This window comes from Pongo abelii, chromosome 12 (assembly GCF_028885655.2).
Source record: "Pongo abelii isolate AG06213 chromosome 12, NHGRI_mPonAbe1-v2.0_pri, whole genome shotgun sequence".
Taxonomy (NCBI): domain Eukaryota; kingdom Metazoa; phylum Chordata; class Mammalia; order Primates; family Hominidae; genus Pongo; species Pongo abelii.
Window position 1 is genome coordinate 82,361,369 of NC_071997.2, and position 23,733 is coordinate 82,385,101.

The 23,733-nt window shown below is 35.1% G+C and overlaps 1 protein-coding gene across 44 annotated transcripts in view; it reads left to right on the forward strand.

Moving 5' to 3' along the window:
- The window catches only part of NRXN1 (neurexin 1), a 1,121,298-nt gene that overhangs the window by 946,771 nt on the left and 150,794 nt on the right, over nt 1-23,733 (forward strand). For all 44 annotated transcript variants that reach the window (XM_054548195.1, XM_054548164.1, XM_054548166.1 and 41 more), the window contains one exon: nt 2,448-2,619. In XM_054548195.1, the coding sequence (XP_054404170.1) occupies nt 2,448-2,619 (172 nt within the window). The remainder of the gene's footprint in view (nt 1-2,447; nt 2,620-23,733) is intronic.

Here is a 23,733-nt window from a genome sequence, read left to right on the forward strand (position 1 = left end):
TACAACTATAGGATGGCACCACAGTCCTAAACTCAGTCTAGTGTAATGATTAAGGACCAGACTCTGGAGCCTGACTGTGTGGATCTGAACCATAGCTTTTCTCTTTCCAGCTGTGCGACCTTAGCCAAATTGCTTAATCACCCTGTGCCTTAATTTTCTCATCTGTAAAATGAAGATAAAATAGCATCTCCCTCATGGAACTGTTATGAAGAATACCAGAGTTAGCATTTATAAAATGCGTAGAGCCCTACATATGTGTTTGGTTGTTAGGAAACTCAGGGTCCATGTAGATAGGGTAATTTTAAAAATATTTATTTATTTTGAGACAGGGTCTTACTCTGTCAACCAGGCAGGAGTTCAGTGCACAATCATGGCTCACTGCAGCCTCAACCTCCTGGGCTCAAGTGATCTTCCCACCTCAGCCTCCTGAGTAGTTGGGAATACAGGTGTGTGCCACCATGCCCAGCTTTTTTTTTTTTTTTTATGGTAAAGACAAGATCTTGCTATGTTTCCCAGGCTGGTCTCCAGCTCCTGGGCTTGAACAATCCTCTTCACCTTGGCCTCCCAAACTGCTGGGATTATACATGTGTGCCATCACTTCTGGCTGGGTAATTTTAATAGCTGCAGAGACTTTAGTGTATATTTTCCCCTGGACTTATTATTTTCCACCATATTTCTCATGACCCTTACATTTAAATGCATGTCATTGTAAGGCATTTTAGTATTGTGTAGACTGATCCAGCTAATAAACAAACAGCAAAAGTCCAATGAAAATTCAAACATTACTCAAAGACCTATGGAGATTTTTTTTTAAAGATTTTTTTTTTTTTTTTAGCTCAGACCTTTTTGTAAGCATGCATTATTTTCTTATTTTAACAGAATTACTTTTTGCTCATTTTCAGTAATTAATTTAGTACATACATTTTTAACACGTGATATAACTCTACAGGAAAATTTTAAAAATCTCATTTAAGAGACATAGTAAGTTATCTTTATTTAACAAACATGTATATAGTGTTAAAATGTGATTTTTTAAAACGTTAAATCATCCGTCAAGCCTAAAGCAAATCAAAACAAAAAAAAATGTAAGCATGCTAACTTATAAGAAAGAGATCTTTGTGTACAATAAGAACCTGGGGGGGAAAAAAACAACAGAAACCTTTAGGATCTCAACGTGAAGGAGATAATGAGCAATACTGCAAAATAACATCCTAAAATATTTTCCTTTGATTAATACAATTTTGAAAAAGATTTTCCATAAGGATTCTCAGTGTAAGCTGATGCCATACTCCTGCTGCCTAGTTCAGATAATGATGAGAACCTCACAAAGAGTCAAGAGAATGTGGCCCAAATCTTCAGGTTTCTAACATTCTGATTTAAAACTTCTACAGGAAAGGATGGACTGTGTGTACTTTAAACCCTTCTTCCTCCATGTCATTTCTCTCAATTGAGGTTTGATGAAGGGTGAACCACAGACAGTTTGAGGTTATGTGTTCTGACAAGGGCCTACAGCACAGGTATTCTGTGCGACTGATTAAGGGCAATCCACATGCTTTAAAAATCAACTGAATTCATGGTAGAGTTGACAGTCCTGTTAGAGAATGCTTCTCAGAGGCAGAGGACATAGCACATGTTTCTCTTTGCCACCTTGTATTATGAAATTCTAAAGTTAACAGCAACAACTTTATAGTTAGAATGATTCATAATGAGGTTTTGCATATGAAGAAGTGAAGAGGGCGTTCATTTTGGATAACGGTATCTTTGCTTCAACTTAGCTTAGATATAATCTAAGAATCAGGGAACTGAATTTTAGTTTTAGTACGTCTCTATTAAGTTATGTGTCCTTGAACAAGTCTTGTACCTTCCTGTGTTATCATCAATAAAATGTTGATGTTTCATCATCAATAAAATAAAAACATTGATTAACTTTCAAGCTGTTAGTATTTGATGGTTTTGTGAATACTGACTAAGGGACTGCACTCATTAAATGCCCCATACCCTTTAGAATGATTTCCCATATTGTGAGTATTTGTCAATGGGCTCTAAACAGACACATTGCTCTGATTTCACCAGTCATTAAAAGTAAGAATTTGGAGCCCCGTTTTTCTTGTGAAATGGGGAGAGTGGATTAAAGGGGCTGTGTTAAAGGACATGCAAGGATGTCCTTTGTACAGGCAGCTGTGCACCTTCTCTGTGACAACCTCTGGGAAGAAGGCAGCTCAATTCCCTTGAAAGTGTGCCTTTTGGAATATCAATTATCCATGAAAGAGATGTCTTAAATTTACCCAAATGTCAAGAATCTTGCTTCTACTACATGTAGTTTTTCAGAAGTAAAATTGGAGGAAAGCAGCTGTTGTCCAAAGCACATTTTAAAACAATACCTTGTATGTAATCTTTATTAAATGGTGACTAGTCAATACAACTTTTTTTCCCCTCCTCTCTTACAGCACCAGGGAAAAATTGGAGTTAAGTTTAATGTTGGGACAGATGACATCGCTATTGAAGAGTCCAATGCAATCATTAATGATGGGAAATACCATGTAGTTCGTTTCACGAGGAGTGGTGGCAATGCCACATTACAGGTGGACAGCTGGCCAGTGATCGAGCGCTACCCTGCAGGTAAGCAAGTGAATATGTATGGGGGGAAGATTTTATGAAAAACAAACCAGAAGAAAAAGCACTGTTTTGCGTCCGTTTCACCAAATTGTGGTTTTCTGAGAAACCATCAACTATTTATTGGACTTTAGAGTCATGTGAATATAATGCTGTCCTAAACTGTTCTTGCTACAGTGTACAAATGCCATTTTATAGGAGAACGTGGAGGTGTACATTATCGTTTTCAAAATTCAGGACATCAGTGAAATCAGAAAAATGCACACATAAAAAGCACAACATATCAAAGCTCTTTTTACTGGATCCTTGCATTTAAACAAAGGAAAGGCTTTGTCAAAAGTAACAAAGTTAAAATTTAAAACTAAGGGAAAGAATGTTATAACACTTTTTTTTTTCTGAGAGAAAATAAGACCTAACCCTTCCTCAGATGGTAGTGCACAGCTGAAACACATTAAAGTGTAGGGATCCCGTGAGATAAGTAGAGAACTAGTGAGAAAACAATAGTAGCATAAATCAGCAGTTATAAGAACACGTACATAAGTTTGTTTTCACTTTCATATAACCATGGAGTTTCATGAGGATTCTTTGACACTAGCACTACTCATTTTAAGTCTATAGAATAAATGTCAAGCTGTTACTGATAAAATAAAAATTGTCTTGTTTATTGTGAATGAGTTTTATCAATATTGTCTTATTGAAACAAAGGTGGTAGATTAGAAATTTTAAACAGTGTTACTTGTGGTTGTATATATCCTCAATTTTAAAACAAATATGCTTTTTAAGTAAAATATAAATTAAAAGTATAAAGGTATTTTACTGCGATCATTATCGTCTCTATATTTTAGTATAAAATAGGTTACTAAAAGCATCAGTCTCATTTCTCTCTTCCTCTTTTAGATGTAACTATGTTTTTTTGCAAAGCACACAATTTATAACACAGTATAAAGAAAGAGTATGAAAATACATTTCTATTTTACCCAATAAAAATAATAATCAAAATATATATTTAAATTCCTCTATCAGACTTATTTGGTTCTTGAAAGAAGTAATTTAATGACATAACCAATGTATTCAATTGATATCAAATATCCCAAGTACTGACTCACAATTGTGGAATGAAATGTCTGGAATACCCTTCTGGACCCTTTCTGGTTTATAGAATTCTAAATCTTCAAGCCCTAGTTCAAACCTATTCCATAAGCCTAGTATTGTGCCAATATTTGCTGAATTAAATGTAATAAAAAAACTGCTGTATGACAAAGTTAGGAAGCAAGGAAATTAATATGTCCAGTGCCTGTTATAATACTGGCAAATAGTAGGCACTCAATAAATATTTGCTGAATCGATGTCTTGGGAATTACCACAATTTTACACTACAATTATGTAAGCCATATACAATAAGGTGAAGTAATGGAAGATTTGAAAGTCAAGTAACTTAATATGCATGCAATTTTACACAGTCCCTGCTAATCCCAGATTATTGCATTATCTGAAATCCTAGTATAAATGTGCAGTTTCAATTTTTATCCTTTATTTTATCAATTTAACTTTTTTTTTCTTGAAACAAAGTCTCACTCTTTTGCCCAGACTGGAATGTAGTGGCAAAGTCATAGCTCACTGTAACCTCAAACTCCTGGGCTCACAGGATCCTCCTTCCTCGGCCTCTCTAGTAGCTAGGACTACAGGTGCACACCACCATGCCTGGCTAATTTTTAAAATTTTTTTGTAGAGATGGGGGTCTCGCTATGTTGCTCAGGCTGGTCTTGAACACCTGACCTTAAGTGATCCTCCTGCCTCGGCCTCCCAAAGTGCTGGGATTACAGGCATGAGCCACCATGCCCAGCCTAAAAAATGTGCTTTTAAAAGTAATAGCTAAAACCTTAATAAAATTACAGAAAGGTGTATTGGTAATTTTCCTAAAATATGGATTAATCACTGCCTATTTGCTGAGAGAAAGTCATCACACTGGATGCCATGAAAATATATAGTAGGGTAAGGTCTAGGCTTTGCTCATGGGATGTTGTCAGCTGTGAACAGTGGACCTGAACGTGCAAAATGATAAATCCTGTTACTATTGCAGTGTGGCATTTGCCTCTTGAGGCATGGTTTTGTGTTCATAGTTAATTCTTTAAAATTTCTTTACTTAGAGTTATAACTTTTAACACTTAATCAGCAATTTCCAAACTGGTATCTTTACCTAGAGCTTATTACTACTTATGGTGAGAAAGGGAAAGTCCCATTAGCTTGGGAAATTCTGGGTTAAGCTCCCATGCTCAAATTAGTTTGGGAAATTCTGGTTTAAGCTAAGTTAAAATATCTATACTTGGACTTTATTAATATGCATAATGTATCTGTAAAAGAGAAATACAGGATGCTTTACCCAAGCATAGATGATAGAAAATAAATATAGGATATATTAGCCAAACACCATTGCATTTTAGTAAATATTTTATGTTTTCAAAAATTTCTATATGCCCCAATTTTACTATATTTTATTTGATTGTGCACATACCAGATGCCATGTACTGAATATAGTTCACAAAAGATATGATTCCTGTGTTCTTGTAGCAGACTAATGTCCAATTTGCATCTGGTAGCTGAGATTGAGGCAGTACTTATTAATTATTTGAAAAAAATACTTGTACATATTTTTCTAGATTAATATTTGTTTAACACATATAGTACCTTATTTGCCAATTAAATAATTGTTCAGAATAAGCAACACAATGTAAAAGATGTTTAAAAATAGAAATGAGCAGTATCGTAATAAGAAGCAAATATTTACATATAGTTATTTCAGATACAACTTTCAACATTTAATCAGAGATTTTAAATGCCCTTTTACCAAGATGTATTTTAGAAAATATAAATAAACCAAGAGTGGGCAAAGTTGCAATTATTCTGAAGGATATACGCAAGGAAAAACACAGAGTCAGCCCTCAAGAAAATAAAGCACATATGAAGAATTTCAATATATACATATAAAAAGTTAATGATCAATATATAAAGAACTCAGGGGAGTCACCATTCTCATCAGATGTTTTATTAATCATCTGCTCTGTGTTCATTTCAGTATGATGCTGAGGTAGGAAATAACCCATGAGAATTTCAAATACCTTTTCCTCTTGGAGCTTCATCTGCAACGGTGCCATAATGGCTGAATACAAATTTTGAAGAGTGTGTCACCTCCATTAAAGTTTTTATGACACAGTGATTGTAAATACGAGTTCAGTAGCAAAGTCTAGTATATGTATTTTATGTCAGTTTGTGGTATGACTCTTTTTATTAATTTTGGGGGTTATTTTTATTAGAAGAGCAGCTAAATTAAAGCTTTTACCACCAAATCTTATAATCAGAGAAGCGGGAACCAGCAGACTATATTTGGTTCCTTTAAAGTGCCTGTACTGCAAAATATAGGTAATAAGGATTGAAATTAGTAATTAGTATAGCACTTAACCTCCATTATAGGTCTTTGTGGTAAGTGCTTTTATATGAAGCAATTCATCTGGTAGCAACACTATACCTTTAATGAAAAGCAACCAAAGCATTGACCAATGGTACTGCCCTGTAATTGCCTGGAAGGCTTTCATAGAGAAACTAATTAGCAGAGGTAGATTTTATGCTCTTTTTGAGTATATGAAATCTTCCTGTAACTCAACAGTTTACATTTTAGAATAAATATTGAATTTTCTGAATGGCAGACCTAGTATCCATTATTTTCTATATATAGAGCAAAGTACAGAGATAATATTTTACAAACCATTTAAAGTTGAGAAAGCCATTTCTTGGTGCTTATCAGTTAAAGCTCTAGAATATAATGCATCATTAATCTCTGATTTGTCCCTAATTACAGTTATACAGGAAAATTTTCTCTCTCCACAAAAATAGACTTTCTTTTCTCATAACATTAATTCACAAAGCCTAACATCATCTTGCTTACCCAGACTAAAGATTGCTTCAGGTAAATCACAGTTATCTTTGATAATAAATTTTTGAATTTGTTTTCCTATCACAGTGTGTCAAAAGATTTCTTTTACACTCTACACAAGGTCAAATGTTCGTTTTATACTCGTTGACATATTAAATCAACAAATATTTAAAGGATATATACTACATAAAAGGAACATACTAAATTTACAGTCTGGTTACAGAGATAGGCAAAAAAAAGTTCAAGATTAGAAATATAAAATGTGAGAAAGTGCTAGAGTTATCATATCATATTTGGCTAATTTCTGAATAAGATATAAAAGGAAAACTCGTTCCAAGGAAGAAGAGACCATTTTGAAGTGAGTGGTGTAGTAAGACTGTGAAATCAATAGTAAATTAGATTTAGGTCTTTTCAAGCATGCATTCAATGTGGAAGGATTAGCAGGAAATGATAGAGACAGACAAACTATTCAGGAAACTACTAACCAATCCAGTATCAAAAGATAAAGTACTAAAGTAGAATGTGAGAAAATAAACAGGATGAATGCAAAATATACTGTAAAACCTAATGAACAACTTAATAGAAAGAGAGACATGCCTGCATTTTAGGCTCTCTCTCTCTCTCATTCTTGTCTGCCTCTCCCCCCTCTCTCTTTTAACCAGCAATTATTCAATGTTCTAATGCTGCTGTGTGTCACCAGACGGCACTAGGTACCAATGAAATGGAAACCAGTTGTAGGAAAGAACAAAGAAGTCAAAGACATTATTATTCCTGTTTGCCAACAGATTAGTCTGATTGGGAAATAAGGAGGATCCAGAAAACCTAAACATGTCAGATAAAATGTATCAACTTTCAAAATGCCGAGTTTGATTGCTGTTAAGTTTAAGGAAAATAGAAAATGGTGGTCTGGAGTGGTAAGATAAAGAGATCCTTTAGGGATAAGAGGATCTGAAAGAAAGAGAGAAATGCTCTAAGACTCCATAGAGATGGTGTAAATCTTTTCTCATGATCATGCAATTTGTCTGGAAGAGCTTATGAGTATTAGATCTAAACCTTAACTCTGTTTTCATCCATGAAAGCTGGTAAAATATTTCAGGGCTCAGGAAGTCATATTATTATCCTAAATTCCAAACCTTTAGTGTAGCTTAATCTAAGATTAGTTTATTTTTAATTCAAGTCATCAATAATTTATTATTTATTTAAGTCACTCTATTATTTAGAGATTGCAGGGTTGGTACTGAAGTGTTGGTTAATTTAATGATTTTTTTATATTTGTTTAATTTAATTTTTCAAAGTATCATGTAATTAAAGAAATCTACCTTACATGATCATTACATTTGAAGGAGGGAAGGAACTTCAACGTTCTTCTATTCCAGCTCCTTCATTTATCAAACAACAAAATGGAACCTTGAAGAGACCAACTGGTTTGCTCAAGATCACAATGCTCGTTAGTGGCAGAGTAAAAACTACACTTGGGGACTGCTGTCTACAAGCTATGCACCTTCCTTTATAAAGTCTGGGAAACATAAAGTAAAATATACAAAGATCATTAGATGCATTTTTAAACGTAGCATAGCCTATTCTTCATAACTAAATGTTATTACTTATGTGATTGATCCTAACTGTATCAGTCGATGTTACAGTCTGCTATTTCTGCTGACCCACACAAACACATATACACACAAGACTATCTTATGGGTGTTTAAACATAGTAACACATAAAAAAAGATTTTCTTATAATAACCATAGTTATTTATAATTTATAAGATAAATTATAATTTATCTTATAATAACCATATTTTGTTTTCAGTAAAGTTTTGAATCAATAATACTCGTTAGTAAGCACTAATTGTTTTCTAACTTTACTAGAGAAACTTTATTAGCAAATTAAGTAAATCATTATGGACCATTAGAACATTAGAATACTGAAGAATCATTTGGGAGAAAAAGTTTGTTAAAAGAAGACTTGCCCATGTTCTCATTAAATGTATAGATATGGGAAATGTTTGACTAATTTTTTTCCTTCCTTTGAAAGTAAAATAGTGAAAATATAAGTCTTGTGGAAACTGAAAAACCATATGGAATATTTGAATTATTATTTAAATTAATAACCAATTTTGAGTATAGTCTAACAAAAGACCTAATAATCAGGGTGTGACACACAGAAGGTGCTTAATAAATAGTTGTTGAATAAAGCTACCTCCCTCATTAAACTTCTAGGTCAAAGCATTTTTTTTCTGGTGGTTTTTAGCCAAAATATACTTACGTGCATAGATGAATATTTGTTTCAATATATGTTTGGTTTCCATTGGAAATCGTTAAATGTTTACTAACACTAATTTTCTGTAATAAATCTTACTCTGAGAAATCTGAAGCCACGAATACAGTAGCTGTGTTAGATTAAACAAGTGTCTAAAACTCTGATTTTTCCTGTTTAATTATCTTTTTTCACAGTGTTCAGTTTTGCTGGGAATTTGTGGTTATTCCAAATGATGAAACATAATGAACTTTTTTATTAAGTAGTATATTGAATATATCTTCCTAAAATTCTAAGCTTAGCTTCTGAGAAATTGTGTCCAAGGAGATGGAAAGAAATGATATATTATCAGATTTCTCACTTGTTCTTACTTTGTCAATGACTTGGATTTTTTTAAATATCAGAGTTTTTACAGTTACTGTAAGGCAACTGAGAGGTGACAGCGTGCTAGCAGCCCTGGCTGGCTCTCGGTGTCTCCTCGGCCTCGGCGCCCATTCAGCCACGCTTGAGGAGCCCTTCAGCCTGCCACTGCACTGTGGGAGCCCCTTCCTGGGATGGCCAAGGCTGGAGCCGGCTCCCTCAGCCTGCGGGGAGGTGTGGAGGGAGAAGCATGGGTGGGAACCGGGGCTGCACCCGGCACTTGCAGGCCAGCTAGAGTTCTGGGTGGGCGTGGGCTTGGCGGGCCCTGCCAGCACCGGGCAGTGACGGGCTTAGCACCAGGGCCAGCAGCTGCAGAGAGTCTGCGGAGTACCCCATCACTGCCGGCCCACCGGCGCTGTGCTCGATTTCTCACGGGGCCTTAGCTGCCTCCCTGCGGGGCAGGGCTCGGGACCTGCAGTCTGCCATGCCTGAGCCTCCCCTCCCCCCGTCCCCCAGCCACGGGCTCCTGCGCGGCCCCCTGCTACGTGGCGCCCAGTCTCATCCACCGCCCAAGGGCTGAGGAGTGCCGGTGCACATGGCACTGGACTGGCAGGCAGCTCCACCTGCCACCCGGTGCAGGATACACTGGGTGAAGCCAGCTGGGCTCCTGAATCTGGTGGGGACTTGGAGAACCTTTATGTCTAGCTAAGGGATTGTAAACACACCAGTCAGCACACTGTCTAGCTCAGGGTTTGTGGATGCACCAGTCTGCACTCTGTATCTAGCTAATCTGGTGGGGACTTGGAGAATCCTTATGTCTAGCTAAGGGATTGTGAATACACCAATCGGCACTCTATCTAGCTTAAGGTTTGTAAATGAACCAATCAGCACTCTGTGTCTAGCTCAAGGTTTGTAAATTCACCAGTCTACACTCTGCGTCTAGCTGATCTGATGGGGATTTGGAGAAACTTTATGGCTAGCTAAGGGATTGTGAATACACTAATCAGCACTCTGTATCTAGCTCAGGGTTTGTAAATACACCAATCAGCACTCTGTATCTAGCTAATCTAGTGGGGAGGAGCCCAACTTTTGTGTCTAGCTCAAGGATTGTAAACGCACCAATCAGCACCCTGTCAAAACGGACCAATCAGCTCTCTGTAAAACAGACCAATTGGCTCTCTGTAAAATGGACCAATCAGCAGGATGTGGGTGGGGCCAGATAAAAGAATAAAAGCAGGCTGCCAGAGCCAACCCTGGCAACCTGCTGGGGTCCCTTTCCGTGCTGTGGTAGCTTTGTTCTTTTGCTGTTTGCAATAAATCTTGCTGCTGCTGGGTCTTTGGGTCCACACTGCTTTTAAGAACGGTAACACTCAGCGCTAGGGTCTGAGGCTTCATTCTTGAAGTCAGTGAGACCAAGAACCCACCAATTCCGGACACACAACCATGTTAGCATTTTTTAATTTTCTGTTAAAAGAGAGAGCAAGATTTTCTGATGGTTGGATGGGTTTTGGCATCATTTAAACTACACAGGCTGGCAAACAGATAATGCAGATGTTTTCTAAGAGTTGTAGTAAAACAGAAGTAAATGACATTATATCAGCTAGGATTAACTGCTTCATTCCTTAAATTGAAATCTTGTAGTTTGTCTGTAAGTTGCCATTTTTGTTCCATTATTGCTATGTATTTATGGAAATGTTCTTTGTTCCATCCCAGGAAACTTGTCAATTAGACCTATCAGTGACTTTCATAAAGTTCTCTTGTAGTAGAGGCTAACATACAGAGTATCAACAGGGACAATTTAATAATTGTCCAGACAATTCTGAAAGCTCAGTGAAACCCAAACAGGCCCTTTTTTTCTGCTTTTAGAATATGCTGATTTTTTGCCCCCAAAACAAATGCATTATTAAACGTTTATTGCTGACAAAATTGAAATAATCTGAGAAATTAGTTTCTTCAGATATGTGTTGGGTATCTGCTATTTGGATACTATTGTGAATGACATAGGGACATATAAGTAAAACCTCTTCTTTCCCGATTTCTCCTAGTACTTTTTTTGCCTCTCACTTAAGTTAATCCTTTTTGCAACTGTGTGAGGAGGATAGGTGCCTTTATTAACACTATCAGAAACCAAGAGCTCAATAAAGTAGGATAGCAACTCATGGGTTTCCTACGTATTTGAAGCTAAACTTAAGCTTATTTAAAAATGAATTAAATATATTTTGAAACATTTAATCAATAAAAATTTATTCTGTTTCGCCAGTTTTTAATGAACTTCTTTTACTTTTAAAAGTTCTCAGATTCTGAGAACAAATTACTTAGAAATCCACCCATCAAATCAAATTGAGAAATGTTTATTAATCATTACTGTGTTTAAGAACTTTTGCCAAGTATATCTTATGTTGTAATATACAAATAGCAGCCCTTCATAAAATTTCATAAAATTTCTCCCTTTAACTTCTTGTCTGCCATTATTGTTTTCAACATACAATTTGTTTAGCAATTTAAGTTCTTATCATAATAAAGGGATATACTGGTCTCACTCCTGAAAAGTAGTCACGTTAAACAGAGAATAGCATTATCATGATTTTTAAATAAGTGTGGCTAAAGATATTGGCTGAGATTGTCTTGAAGGACTTTTCACCAAAGATACGGGTAATCAGGTTAATGAATCTAACTACTGGTTACAAAAATTGAATTAATCATGTCAGATGTAAAAAATTAATTGTCACTACAATGCAAAAATTTAGCTTTTAGGAAATGAGTTGGAAACAAGTTATAAGAATAGCTAAACACTGAAGGCCAGAAAAAATGACATATTAAGAGTATTAGGTTTTTAGGAAACTTCAGATGGTATTTACAAGTATTTGGTTGATTTTAATATTTATATTTTATAACAGTGGCTTTTATAATTTGACTATTACCTAAAAGTATCTTTGTTTTATCATATAGTTTATAAATAGCTGACTTTAATGGAAGAACAAGTCACGTTCCCAACTCAATGACAAGCCTTTCTCTTGATACTTTCTCAAACACTCTGACTTCTTATATCTTCAGGAGCTTTTATTAAATAGCACAGACATATTTATTTATATATTTTTATAATGTTAATACATAATAGCTAGTATTTTGGTGTATGATGAACAATTTTTAAAACTGTACTATGTGATTTGTTCCTTCTCAGCTTTAATGTCATTATTTGAATGTCAACTATGAACAAGTCTCATGATTTTCATGCTATTTATATTTGTCCACTGTCTACCCACTTTTCATATCTTGTAAGCTCAAGAATAAGTTGTTTTGTTTTGTTTTTTGAGGCAGAGTCTCGCTCCATCACCGGGCTGGAGTGCAGTGGCCCGAATTCAGCTCACTGCAACCTCCACTTCCTGGGTTCAAACAGTTCTCATGCCTCAGCCTCACACCATGCCCAGCTAATTTTTGTATTTTAGTAGGGATGGGGTTTCACCACGTTGGCCAGGATGGTCTCAAATCTCTTGACCTCGTGATCCACCCGCCTCAGCCCCCCAAAGTGCTGGGATTACAGGCATGAGCCACTGCGCCTGGCCAGGAATAAGTAGGTTTTAATGTCACTTAACTTCTAATAAACAAATGAAAGTGCCGTCAAGAGGAGGCAGAGTATCAAAAAGGATAAAATATCATACACTGGTGTCAAGGCCCTATGTAGAGTATAAAGCTTAGGTAACTGTATTTAATTTTAGACATTAATCTAGATCAGTTTTTCTTAACTTCCTTTGAATCTCTGTCTCCATAAGAATCCAATAAAGTGGAACATTCTATCTGTAGAAAAATACACATCTATCTGCATTTGTATACAAAATTATGTATGTTATGTTTAAGGGTTGCATCCTTAGGCCCATTTACCTAGAATTCAGAACCTCTGCTCTAGGTGATCTTTGAGGATATTGAGATATTAGAGGAAAAAATAAAGTCTGTGTAATGAACATATGAGGAGAAACGTCCTCCTCCCCTAATTAAACATGCTTCCAATGAAATGTGGCTGCCCTTTACTAACCTGCTAATAACCTTCTAACCACTGACATAGCCCTCTGGGTGTAGCCTTTACTAGCTCAGATAATTTTTTTTTTCACAGAATAGGACCAACTTTTGTACTTCCAGTTTAAAACAATTGTTCTCCAAAATAGGATCATAAGAATGCCATTATCCTTCTAATAAATTTATTTTAAGCATTGATACTATGCTTGATATAATTATAACATTGGGGCATTACATAATGAATATCCTTAAAACCAAAATGCATGGTTTAAGAGTTTCATTTGGAAAGGTCTCTCAGTGAATCATCTCATGATTGTGAAGTGTGATGGTGAAGTAACTGTGTCCAAAATCATAAAGATAAAAATTGCTATCAATATAACATCTCTGGAAAGTACAATAATCCCCCTGTATCCATTGAGGAATACATTCCAAGACTCTCATTGGATGCCAGAAATCACAGATAGTACCAAAACCTATATATACTATATACTATGTGTTTCCCTATACATATATCCCTATGATAAAATTTAATGTATAAATTAGACATAATAAGAGATTAGTGACAATAACTAGTAATAAAATAGAACAATCATAACAATATGCCATCATAAAAGTTCTGTAAATGTGGCCTCTTCCTCTCTCTCTCTTTGTCCCAAAATTTCTTATTGTACTATACTCACCCTTCTTCTTGTGATCTGTTGATCTGATAACCCAGATGGGTACTTATAAGTGACTAACCGACTATATAATGTGGATACACTAGAAAAAGGGATGATTCATGTGTCATGAGGGACAGAGTGGGATGGCCAGAGATTTTATCATGCTACTCAGAATGGCATGCAATTTAAAACTTTATTATTTAAATTGCATGCCATTTACTGAAATGGCATGAATTGTTTATTTCTGAAATTTTCCATTTAATATTTTCAGACTGCATTCGACTGTGGGTAACTGAAACTGTAGAATAAGAGGAGACTACCATATTACCGTTCATTATTATGCGAAGAAGTTAATAAAGCCGTTTGCATGTATTTAGGAAACTTTAAAACATATCATGCAAGAGGACAATTTTTCTTTCGCTCCTCTTACTAGATAATTTTTCACCTTTGTCTCACCATTATTTTCTTATTCTGTGTGATTTAGTATTTTAAACTCAATAGAATACTGATAATCCATTTTGTTTTCTTCCAACAAAATAATAAATGTCTAGCATCAAAATTACTACAACTAATGAAGTTAGGAGAATATAGGAAAAATATACATTCAAGAATCTGAATTCTAAAGTACCTCAGATATAACAATTAAATACATTTTGGGCACTATACAAAGTTCATAATTTAAAAAAAGAAAATTCATCTAGAGCAAAGATCAACACATTTTCATCATAGAAGGCCAAATATTAAATATCTTTGGCTTTGAGAACCACATGGTCTCTTTCACAATTACTCAATTCTGCCATTGTAACTCAAAAGCAACAATAGCTAATAGGAAAATGAATAGGTGTGGCTGTGATCCAATAAATCTTTACTTACAATATTAGATAGATAGTAGTAGATACATTTGACCTGTAGGGCATACTTTATTGACCCCTGAGAGAGAAGCATAACAAAGGAGCATAAGAACTAATCTGAAAAAACTTCCAATGGCCAGAACTAGATCAAATTGAGCAACAAAACTAATAGATATGTCATTGGATTATAACCAAAAGAGTAAAATAAACATCTATGAACCCATAGTGATATAAACAAGTAACTGAACAGATAGAAAGATAGATATACAGATAGATAAATAGGGAAGCAGGGACAGCTCACCCATACAGAAAAATTACAATTAATAATGTAGAAGGATGATGGAAATAGGAAATCATCATTAGAATCCCAATGTAAAAATTGTTGAAGTCGGGATTCCCTAATAGATGCCAAAATAAGTGCGAAAAAGTTTTCAGTAGAGATTAGTAATTTATATAGTTTAAAAATATTTCCTCCAAGTAGAAGTAGTAACTTTCTTCAGAAAAACTCAGCAGATCACCTTAAGTGATCAAGTTAAATGTCACCAGTAATAAAAAATATTCACTTCATGAACCTTCGTGCCAAGAAAGGCTCTTCACTTCTTTGGTATTCATATTCTCCACAAAAATCCATAAGTTCCATCTAACTACGACAAACCAAAATTGAGGGACATTTTACAAAATGGCCAGTAGTCTTCAAAAGTGTCAACTACATGAATTACAAAAAAAGACAGATCTGAAGGGACAAAGGAAACATGGCAGTTTAATGCAATGTGGGAGCTGGGTTAGATCCTGCAATAGAAAAAGGACATTAGTTAAAAACTGGTAAAACTAAATAAAGTCTATACTTTAGTCAACTGTTTATTATCAATGTCACTTTCTTGGTTTTGATAACTGCCTAATGGTTATTTAATTATTAACAAGAGGAAAGCTGAATGAAAGGTATTTGGAACTCTCATTCTATAAGTTTTTTTTTTTTTTTCGAAATAAGAGTTTAGAAATGGTTTCCACCTAAAAATACTCAATTCTATATAACATTTCAGAAAAAAATAACTTAATTAAACGTAATGCCTTTGTGTAACTGTAAGTCAGATGCATTTGTTGTTAAAAAAATATTTTGACATGTTCATGTAGTTATTAGAAAAGTAGATTTATTCCAGAAGAATAGCAACCTAATTTTTCTAACAATCCAAAGGTGTAACTTAATCTAATACTGGAGTCGGTTCTTAATTAAGACAGAATGACAAAATAAATGTAAAAACCTTTTGAAGTATGAGGCCTTTAAATAGGCCATATATTAAAATTTAAATTATGATGATGAATATTTTGTGTCAAAGTTAGCCTCATGGGTAGAATATTTCTCAAAGACAGACTTTTAAACATTTTAAACTCTGTTTTGTTTTTAGCTTTATGAATTTAACTGTGTTAAAAAGCAGCTGAGTTTACCCCTCCCCTCAAAGTTGAGACAGAGTTTCCTTATGTTAAGTATTATTGAAGCAATTTGTCATCTTGGGCATGTTATCTATATTGGTGGCCCTAATATGTAAAATGTCCACTGAGAATCCAAAAAGAATATATCTAACATAAGCCTGTCTAGATCTTACCATATGCATTTCCAATGAAGTATTTTAGCAGGATTTATGAGATATAAAATCAGACAGAATAAAGGAATATTTTGCTTTCATTTTTCTAGATAGTGTCACCTAATTGATAACATGCCATACTAATTTTTCAGGGTCACCTTCGCTGGAGCATTTTAAAGGTCTAAGTAGAGTCTTCAGTTCTCTCATTTATTATTTTTATTGCTCAGGTTGGCAGAGGACTTGGACGAGAGTGCATTTTGTGGTTAGAGGCAAAACAAACAAAAGGAAGCTTTTTTAAATGAAAAGATTTGCTTTGGTAAAAAAGAGAGGCAGAATGGGCACAATCACAGTAGAAGGCAGACCTGGGGATAATTAGATGAGGCCTGTGCTTTATGGAAATGGAGTTCAAACAGAATGTTAAATCTGTCAAATTGATTCAATAAAGGAAATTCATGTTGCGCTAGCATTGAGGTGAAGAGGTAACAGAACTCATCCAAAATTCCAAACATTCATAGAACCTTTTGAAATTCCTGCCTATTTGTAAGAGCTGGTATCCGAAACAATAAGTTAGACATGCGGTCTATAGTGGGCACTCTATATGGGGCAGTATGCCAATTATTTTACATACCTTATTTACAAACATTATTGCATTAACACTCACAAAATCTTTATAAGACAGCTTACAGTATCTCCTTGTGATAAATGAGCAAAAACAGGGAGATTCACTTACTTGCCAACACCATACGTTCTAAAGCCTACTCCAGTGCTCTGTAGGATTATGCAATGCTGCCTAAGAAATAATTCTTAATTCTCTTAAGAAATAATTCATAAAATGTTATTGTTGGTCCTCACCAGGTCAGATGATGCTCAGACCTTTGTTGTGCTGAGATTCTGATACCAGTGGTTATTACTTCTTCTATTCAGATCTGTAAGAGCTGTTTAGGGGTCCTTTGTGATTAGAAGCATTCTCATAATAGTGTTCTTCCTGTCTGCTGGTTATTCTTTATCTAAATGCAGAAGTGAGTGCCAAGTCTAACTTGAATACTCCTCTTAATGACTAAAATTGCTGTAGGAATATATACCACACGTCAAATGATCAAACCAGACATATGCTACAAACTTAATGCTAGTTAAGTGTGCAGGTTAGCATGAAGGTTAAGAGGGAATATTCAAAAGCCAAACTGCATGGGTTCAAATCCTAGTTCAAACACTGATGAGATGTGAAATTTTTTGCCAAGTTCTTTAACCTCATTTTCCTAATCTAAAAAGTGGGGACAATGACAGTACTTACCTCATAAGGTTGTTTGATGTTTAAATGAGTTATTAATTTCAAAACAGTTAGAAACTGGTAAAAACCTGGTAAGTAGTAAGTGCTGAGTAAAAGTTAATTCCACTATTATTAGTCAAAATTGTTTAGTTTTGCAATCCTGCAATTGCAATAGTCACCAGCCTCCCCATATTAGTTTGTATTTCTTTCTGGGAACAAATTTATTTTCTCTTGGCTGTCAGACTTCAGTTCACATACATGGAGACAAACCTTTCCAAAAACTTAAGGTTGTTCCTCCTGACGCTGGCAGACGTGTAAGTGCAGTACCGCTTCTGTCCCTAAACCCACTCCAAGCAGAACACTACGAAGTCATTACTAAGAAAGACATAGTTCAAATGAGTGGCACAAAATATATGTTCTGTACAATTTTGGAAAACAGAGTGGTGTTCGGTAATCAAGGCTGATATCACAGAAGAGTAAAATGTGGGCTGAGTGCTAAGGAATTCATTTGAAATTTAATAAATGAACATTAGAGAAACCATGCTAGCTGGTGGACAGGGCACTGTGTATAGTTAGACAGCTCGGGTGCTGCCCCAGAGTCCCAGCGGAGGGGATGAGTCGAGGCTGAAATACAGTCTGTGCTTGGGTCTCCAAGTCATGTGCATGTACACAGCCAGATTTCCTGAAAGTAGAGCTGTTTTTTTTTTTCTTTGTCACCAAGCATGTTGGGATTGCCCAAGCCTTTTGCTTAAGTTATAACAATCCAGGGAAGTTTTCTTTTTTAAATTTCCACAGTGGCATTCAATAATTAGAAGATCATAAAAATTATCATTCAAACAGACACAATTCTGATAAAAAAAAGAAGCACTATTGATAGTTACTCCTATATAATAGGAACAAACCAAGATATTTGAGGCAATCTGGAACATTTGTCACCTCCTGTAATATGCAGTGCCTACTGGTAGAATTGAGACTACTGCCTGCATTTTACCTGGAGAAACTAGACTCAGTCTAAGTTAGTGATTATGATAAGGTGTTCAGTTTATTCCTGTTGAGGCATTTATTCTTGGGCTGACATTATTCTAATGATCTAAGGCTTTTTACACAATTGGGCCTCTTTTCCTGTTATCAGCTATAAACAATAAATATTCCTCCCCAGTCTCCATTATTTTAATCCATCTGGTGTGCAGCCAAGATGTTTATCTTTTTGAAATTGCTTTCATCATATATTTTCCTGCTCCTCAATTCTTCAGTGACTCGTCAAAGTAGACTATAGAATAAATAGAATTTGCATGGATGAAGAAAGATGTATAACAGGGTTCAAAGTCCTTCTGTGAGGTCAGATATTTTACATTTTGGAGTCTGTTTCAGATTTTAATTGTTTTGTTTCTATACATATAAATTGTTTGTAAATCTCATTTTCCTGATATACATTTTCCTGACTATAATGTTCTCAATTTCTTGCCCTTGCAATAGGAAATCTAGGATTGGATCTGTTTGTGTTTTCATTGTATTGTCATTTCAGTTTCACACTTTGAACTTTACTGTTGTATGTATTGAATATACCAGAAGGCCACTAACTTGATAAACTAAGCATAATGACTGAATGGAATTAAGGTATTTCAATGTATAGCCAAACCAAAACAAACCAAAATGAGAAGATCCATTGTATTCTCAATTTGTGATGATGCTCTTTCCATATTTTTTACATTTACTTTCGAAAGGAAATAGCATGAACAAGAGTAGTTTTATAAGATAATGTACTTCAACTCTTCCTGAGCTATGGTAACTTTTAGACTCTGTTCTAATTCTATAGAGCTCAAGAGACCAATTTGTCAAGATTATCAAATCATCCTGCATTGGATGGGAATTACACCAGATTCTACCTCAAGTTGTTTTTATTTCTAAGGATCTGTGATTCTTTGTAATCTATAAAAACAATAGTAGCCATCATATATATGTGCCAGAAACTGTTCCCAGCAACTTTACAGACATTACATATTATTCTTAAAAGTAACCTCATAAATTATCCCCATTTTACAGAAGATATAGTAACTTGTTTATGAGTTTATTCATGATATTGAATCTGGAATGTTCTAGCCTCTGTAAAAATCAAATAGACTTGACTACCTTTTTCCACAAATCTTGTGTTATATTTTACATATTTAAGAAAGCAAGATTTCATGAGATTTAAATTGGGAACTCTTCCTTCTATGGCTACTAAAAGGAAACTTTTCATTTTTGATGAAGAATACATCATCTAGTGCTACATATACTATAATTTTACCTAAATTATAGTGATAATATAAAATGTTTTAAAAATGATGTACTCTTGATAATATACTATGTTGGGGTCCCTTAGCTCAGTCATCAAATAAAATTTCTTCCTCAAAAAATCTGGCAACCTATAATTTTTTTGTTTATTTTAAAGACTAGCCAAATAAAGCATCTATGGTTATACGTGTCATTAATGGCACAGCTGGGATCCTACTCATACCCTCATATTTTCCAGGCCTTAAAAAATGTACAAACAAAAACTAAAAAAGAAAATGCATTGCACTGACCTCCTTTGGCATAAACTCTATTAAGTACCAAGTTGCTATAAAATATGCCTATTTTTCTTCATGTTGCTTCTTAATAAAATATCAAACTAATAGTGCACTCATTTATGTGTAAGAGCTTACATGAGATCTGTTTCTAATCAGAATGCTCAAACTCTTCCTAAAAAGAGATTAACAGGCCTATGCTTTTTTTTTTATTCTCAGTTTTCCTACCCAAACTAGAATTGTTGACTATCTCTACAAATAGTTAGCAGAGAGTCATTATGTCCAGTTTCAAGAAGGAAGTTGACTCCATATCTAAATATTAATGTCAAATTGCTTCTCTTTTTTTACTGTATTAAAAAAAGTGAGCACTACTGTGACTACCTATTTTCACCAACAAAAAGCAGGATTTGGAAGGAATAGAAGGCAAATTCAGTAAGTCTGGGTCATGGAAAAGAAACTGGAAGCATGAGTGAGGCCTGATAAGTATTCCAGAGGTTAATTATGATTGATAAGCCATGTTAGAACAAAGGATAGTGGAAGACACAAGAGACTGAGGAGATGTAATCCCAATGAATTCAGTAATTTATTCAGAAATATTTATTTAAGACCTGCTATGTGTCTGGACTTATTATGCTAGGGATACAGCATGGAGTGCAGGAATGGTCACTACTCCCTTGGAACACATAGTCTATTGGCGATAACACATGATTTCAAATAATTTTTCTGGCTAAAGTGCAGGGAATGGTCTAAAGGAGCCAGAATAAATGTCTGTAAATGTCTGGAGCTAAGCTAGGTGACACGACAGTCCAGGCGTTGCTTACTATAACACGGGAAGCGGAATTTGAAGGACACTGGTATTGGAATTCAAGATCAAGTTCTTCCTAAGGGTACAGGCTCCAGGAACATCAAAAGAGAGCAGAAGACAAAGGCATAGACAAAGTTTGTCCACTCCCTTTTCATAAGCATTTTTTCATGTAAAAAGCAGGCCAAAAATATTTTGAAGTTTGTCTTTGTAGGCAGAAATGGTGAAGCTTTGTCTAATTTCTTAGGAAATATAGGGGATCTTGAGGTCATTACATCCATATGCTACTCAAGTCTTTTTGTTTTAGGACCAGCTGATGCCGTCATCTACTTGCTGGGCCTTCACTGTGCCTAGGCATTTTCAGTGGAGGTGGTCAGCCCTGCTGCAGGGCAGCTTTACTGAGGTATATGTCCAAATTGGGCTTGGAATTGGCATTCTTCTTCAGTGATAAGCACCGAAGGAAAAGCACAACAATGTAAGACATTCATTCAGTTTTGAGCAGAAGATAAACATTCCAAATTAACAGTGAAAGTTGCTGGGTTTTTTTTGCCATGACTATTTAGCAAGCCCCACAAAACTAATTATAATCTCTCAAAATCCCTTTTTCTTTTTTTTTTTTTTTAATTTCTTAGGCAGTTCCTAAGGATAAAAATTAGTACGAATAAATATATGCTTGTCCTTTGGTACTTAGAATTTTAGAGTTTTTGAAGTGGACACAAGGTATCTTTTGGGATCTCATAGTAGTTTCCAAATTGAAGAAAATATAAGCATATTTAAATAAGACAGTGTCACCTGATGTAATCATTAACATAAGTAAGGATTTGTCTTATGCAGGATTGCTTTTATTGTTTGTTTTGCACTGAAACTTTTTACATAAATTGGAAAGTTAACACTGACAGTAAGTTTTTAATAGTGCTGCAGTCACCTGCATAGCAGGCGTTACAAGGAAGGAAGTTATAAGGAGTCACAAAGTGAAGAAAATGGTAGTAGAAAAGATTTTGTTTTGTTCAAGAAAATTCATTTAATGATATGAAAGGTTAAGTAGTTCCTTTTGGAAAAGTCGTTCTATATACATTAAAGGAACTACATATAATCATGTATATTTCATGATGAAAATAATATTGTTTTATAGTTTTAGTCACGCAAAAAATGTACATTGATAGAGTTTATTTGGAAACTGTACTAATTACCAGAACTGTGATGTAGAATATTATGATTTGCAGCAAAACCAGAACACGACAAAATACATTTTAACTAAAATTAATAATTAAAATGGACATGATTTGACGTTAACACAGAACTTCATTCTGTGTGCATATCAATGAGTACTCGCTTTTAGACTATTTTAGCAACTGGTAGCAAAATACTATCACATCTTAATATGAAAGATCTGTGAATAAACTAACAATATATTATTTCAAACTACGTTTAAATTATCTCTGTATTAGTTTGCTAGGACTGCCACAGCAAAATACCACAGAGTGGTAGCTTAAATGAGAGAAATTTATTCTCTCACAGTTCTGGAGGCTGGAAGTCCAAAATCAAGTAGTCAGTAGGTTTGATTCCTTCTGAGGCCTGTTTCCTTTGCTTGCAGATGTCCACCTTCTTGCTGGGTTTTCACATAGTCCTTCGTCTATGCCTGTGCATCCTTTTTGTCTCTTTGTGTGTCCAGTCTTCCTCTTATAAGAACACCAGTCAGATTGCATTAGGATCCACCCTAACAGCCTCATTTTAACTTAATCACCTCCTTAAAGTCTCTGTTTCCAGAAACCATCACATTCTGAGGTCTTAGGGGTTAAGGCTTCACCATATGAATTTGGGGGATAAACAATTGAGCTCATAACGGTCTTTAAGTATGTGTAGGGTTCTTGTGTGGAGATTGCCAACAAACTGCTTATTTTCAATGAAGTCAAAACAGACTTAGATTTAAAAGACTTCAGAAAAAGTGTTAGATAAAGTATTAATCAGGCCAGAGTTATACGGCCTAGTTAGTTCAGGCTTCTCCTTGGATATGACACAGCCTAACTATAGATCTATTGGGCTATAAGAAAGATGGAGAAGAACATGTGTGTGCATCAATTCCAATTGTCCTTAGTAATGGAGCATCAGCTCAAATTTGATAGGATATCTTTGTAGTTTTCATCTTGTCTTCATTCTGTTCTGCATTTAGAGATCACTAGAAATAACAGGTAGCTTAAGTTTAAGAGGAAACACTGAAGGAAGTAGAGAAATTCATAGTTTTATTCTGATATATTTTATGCAATGAACCATTTCTCCTCTGTACCTACTGCATTATTTAGGATGCCTGGGTTTTAATTGGTGATCTCTACTTAGTCTGAGTTACAGTGAGCCATTTACAGGTTTTTAAGTCAGCCCCTGACAGATTTGATTGGAAAGGAACTCTCATGAGAATGTCTCTTGAACCAGAAATAGCTCCAAAAGTACTGATCCCATGATCACAGGTGTTTGAGCAATCCAAGAAAAGGTTTATTTTGATACACTTTGGACAAAAAGAGCTTGCAAAGGGCAGCCATTGACTTGAAGTCCTCAGATTTCCTTTTAAATTTTTCTGCTCTAATCTCTTTAGTGCTAAAAATTTCAAATGAAGAGGAGACAAACTTGTCTATTTCCTAGCATCATAATGCCTTGTCCTTCATTGTCTTAACTACTCTGTATAAAACTGAAATCTCGGCCAGGTGCAGTGGCTCACGCCTGTAATCCCAGCACTTTGGGAGGCCAAGGCAGGCAGATCGCAAGGTCAGGAGATCGAAACCATCCTGGCTAACACGGTGAAAACCCGTCTCTACTAAAATCTGTCTCTACTAAAAATACAAAAAATTAGCTGGGTGTGGTGGCAGG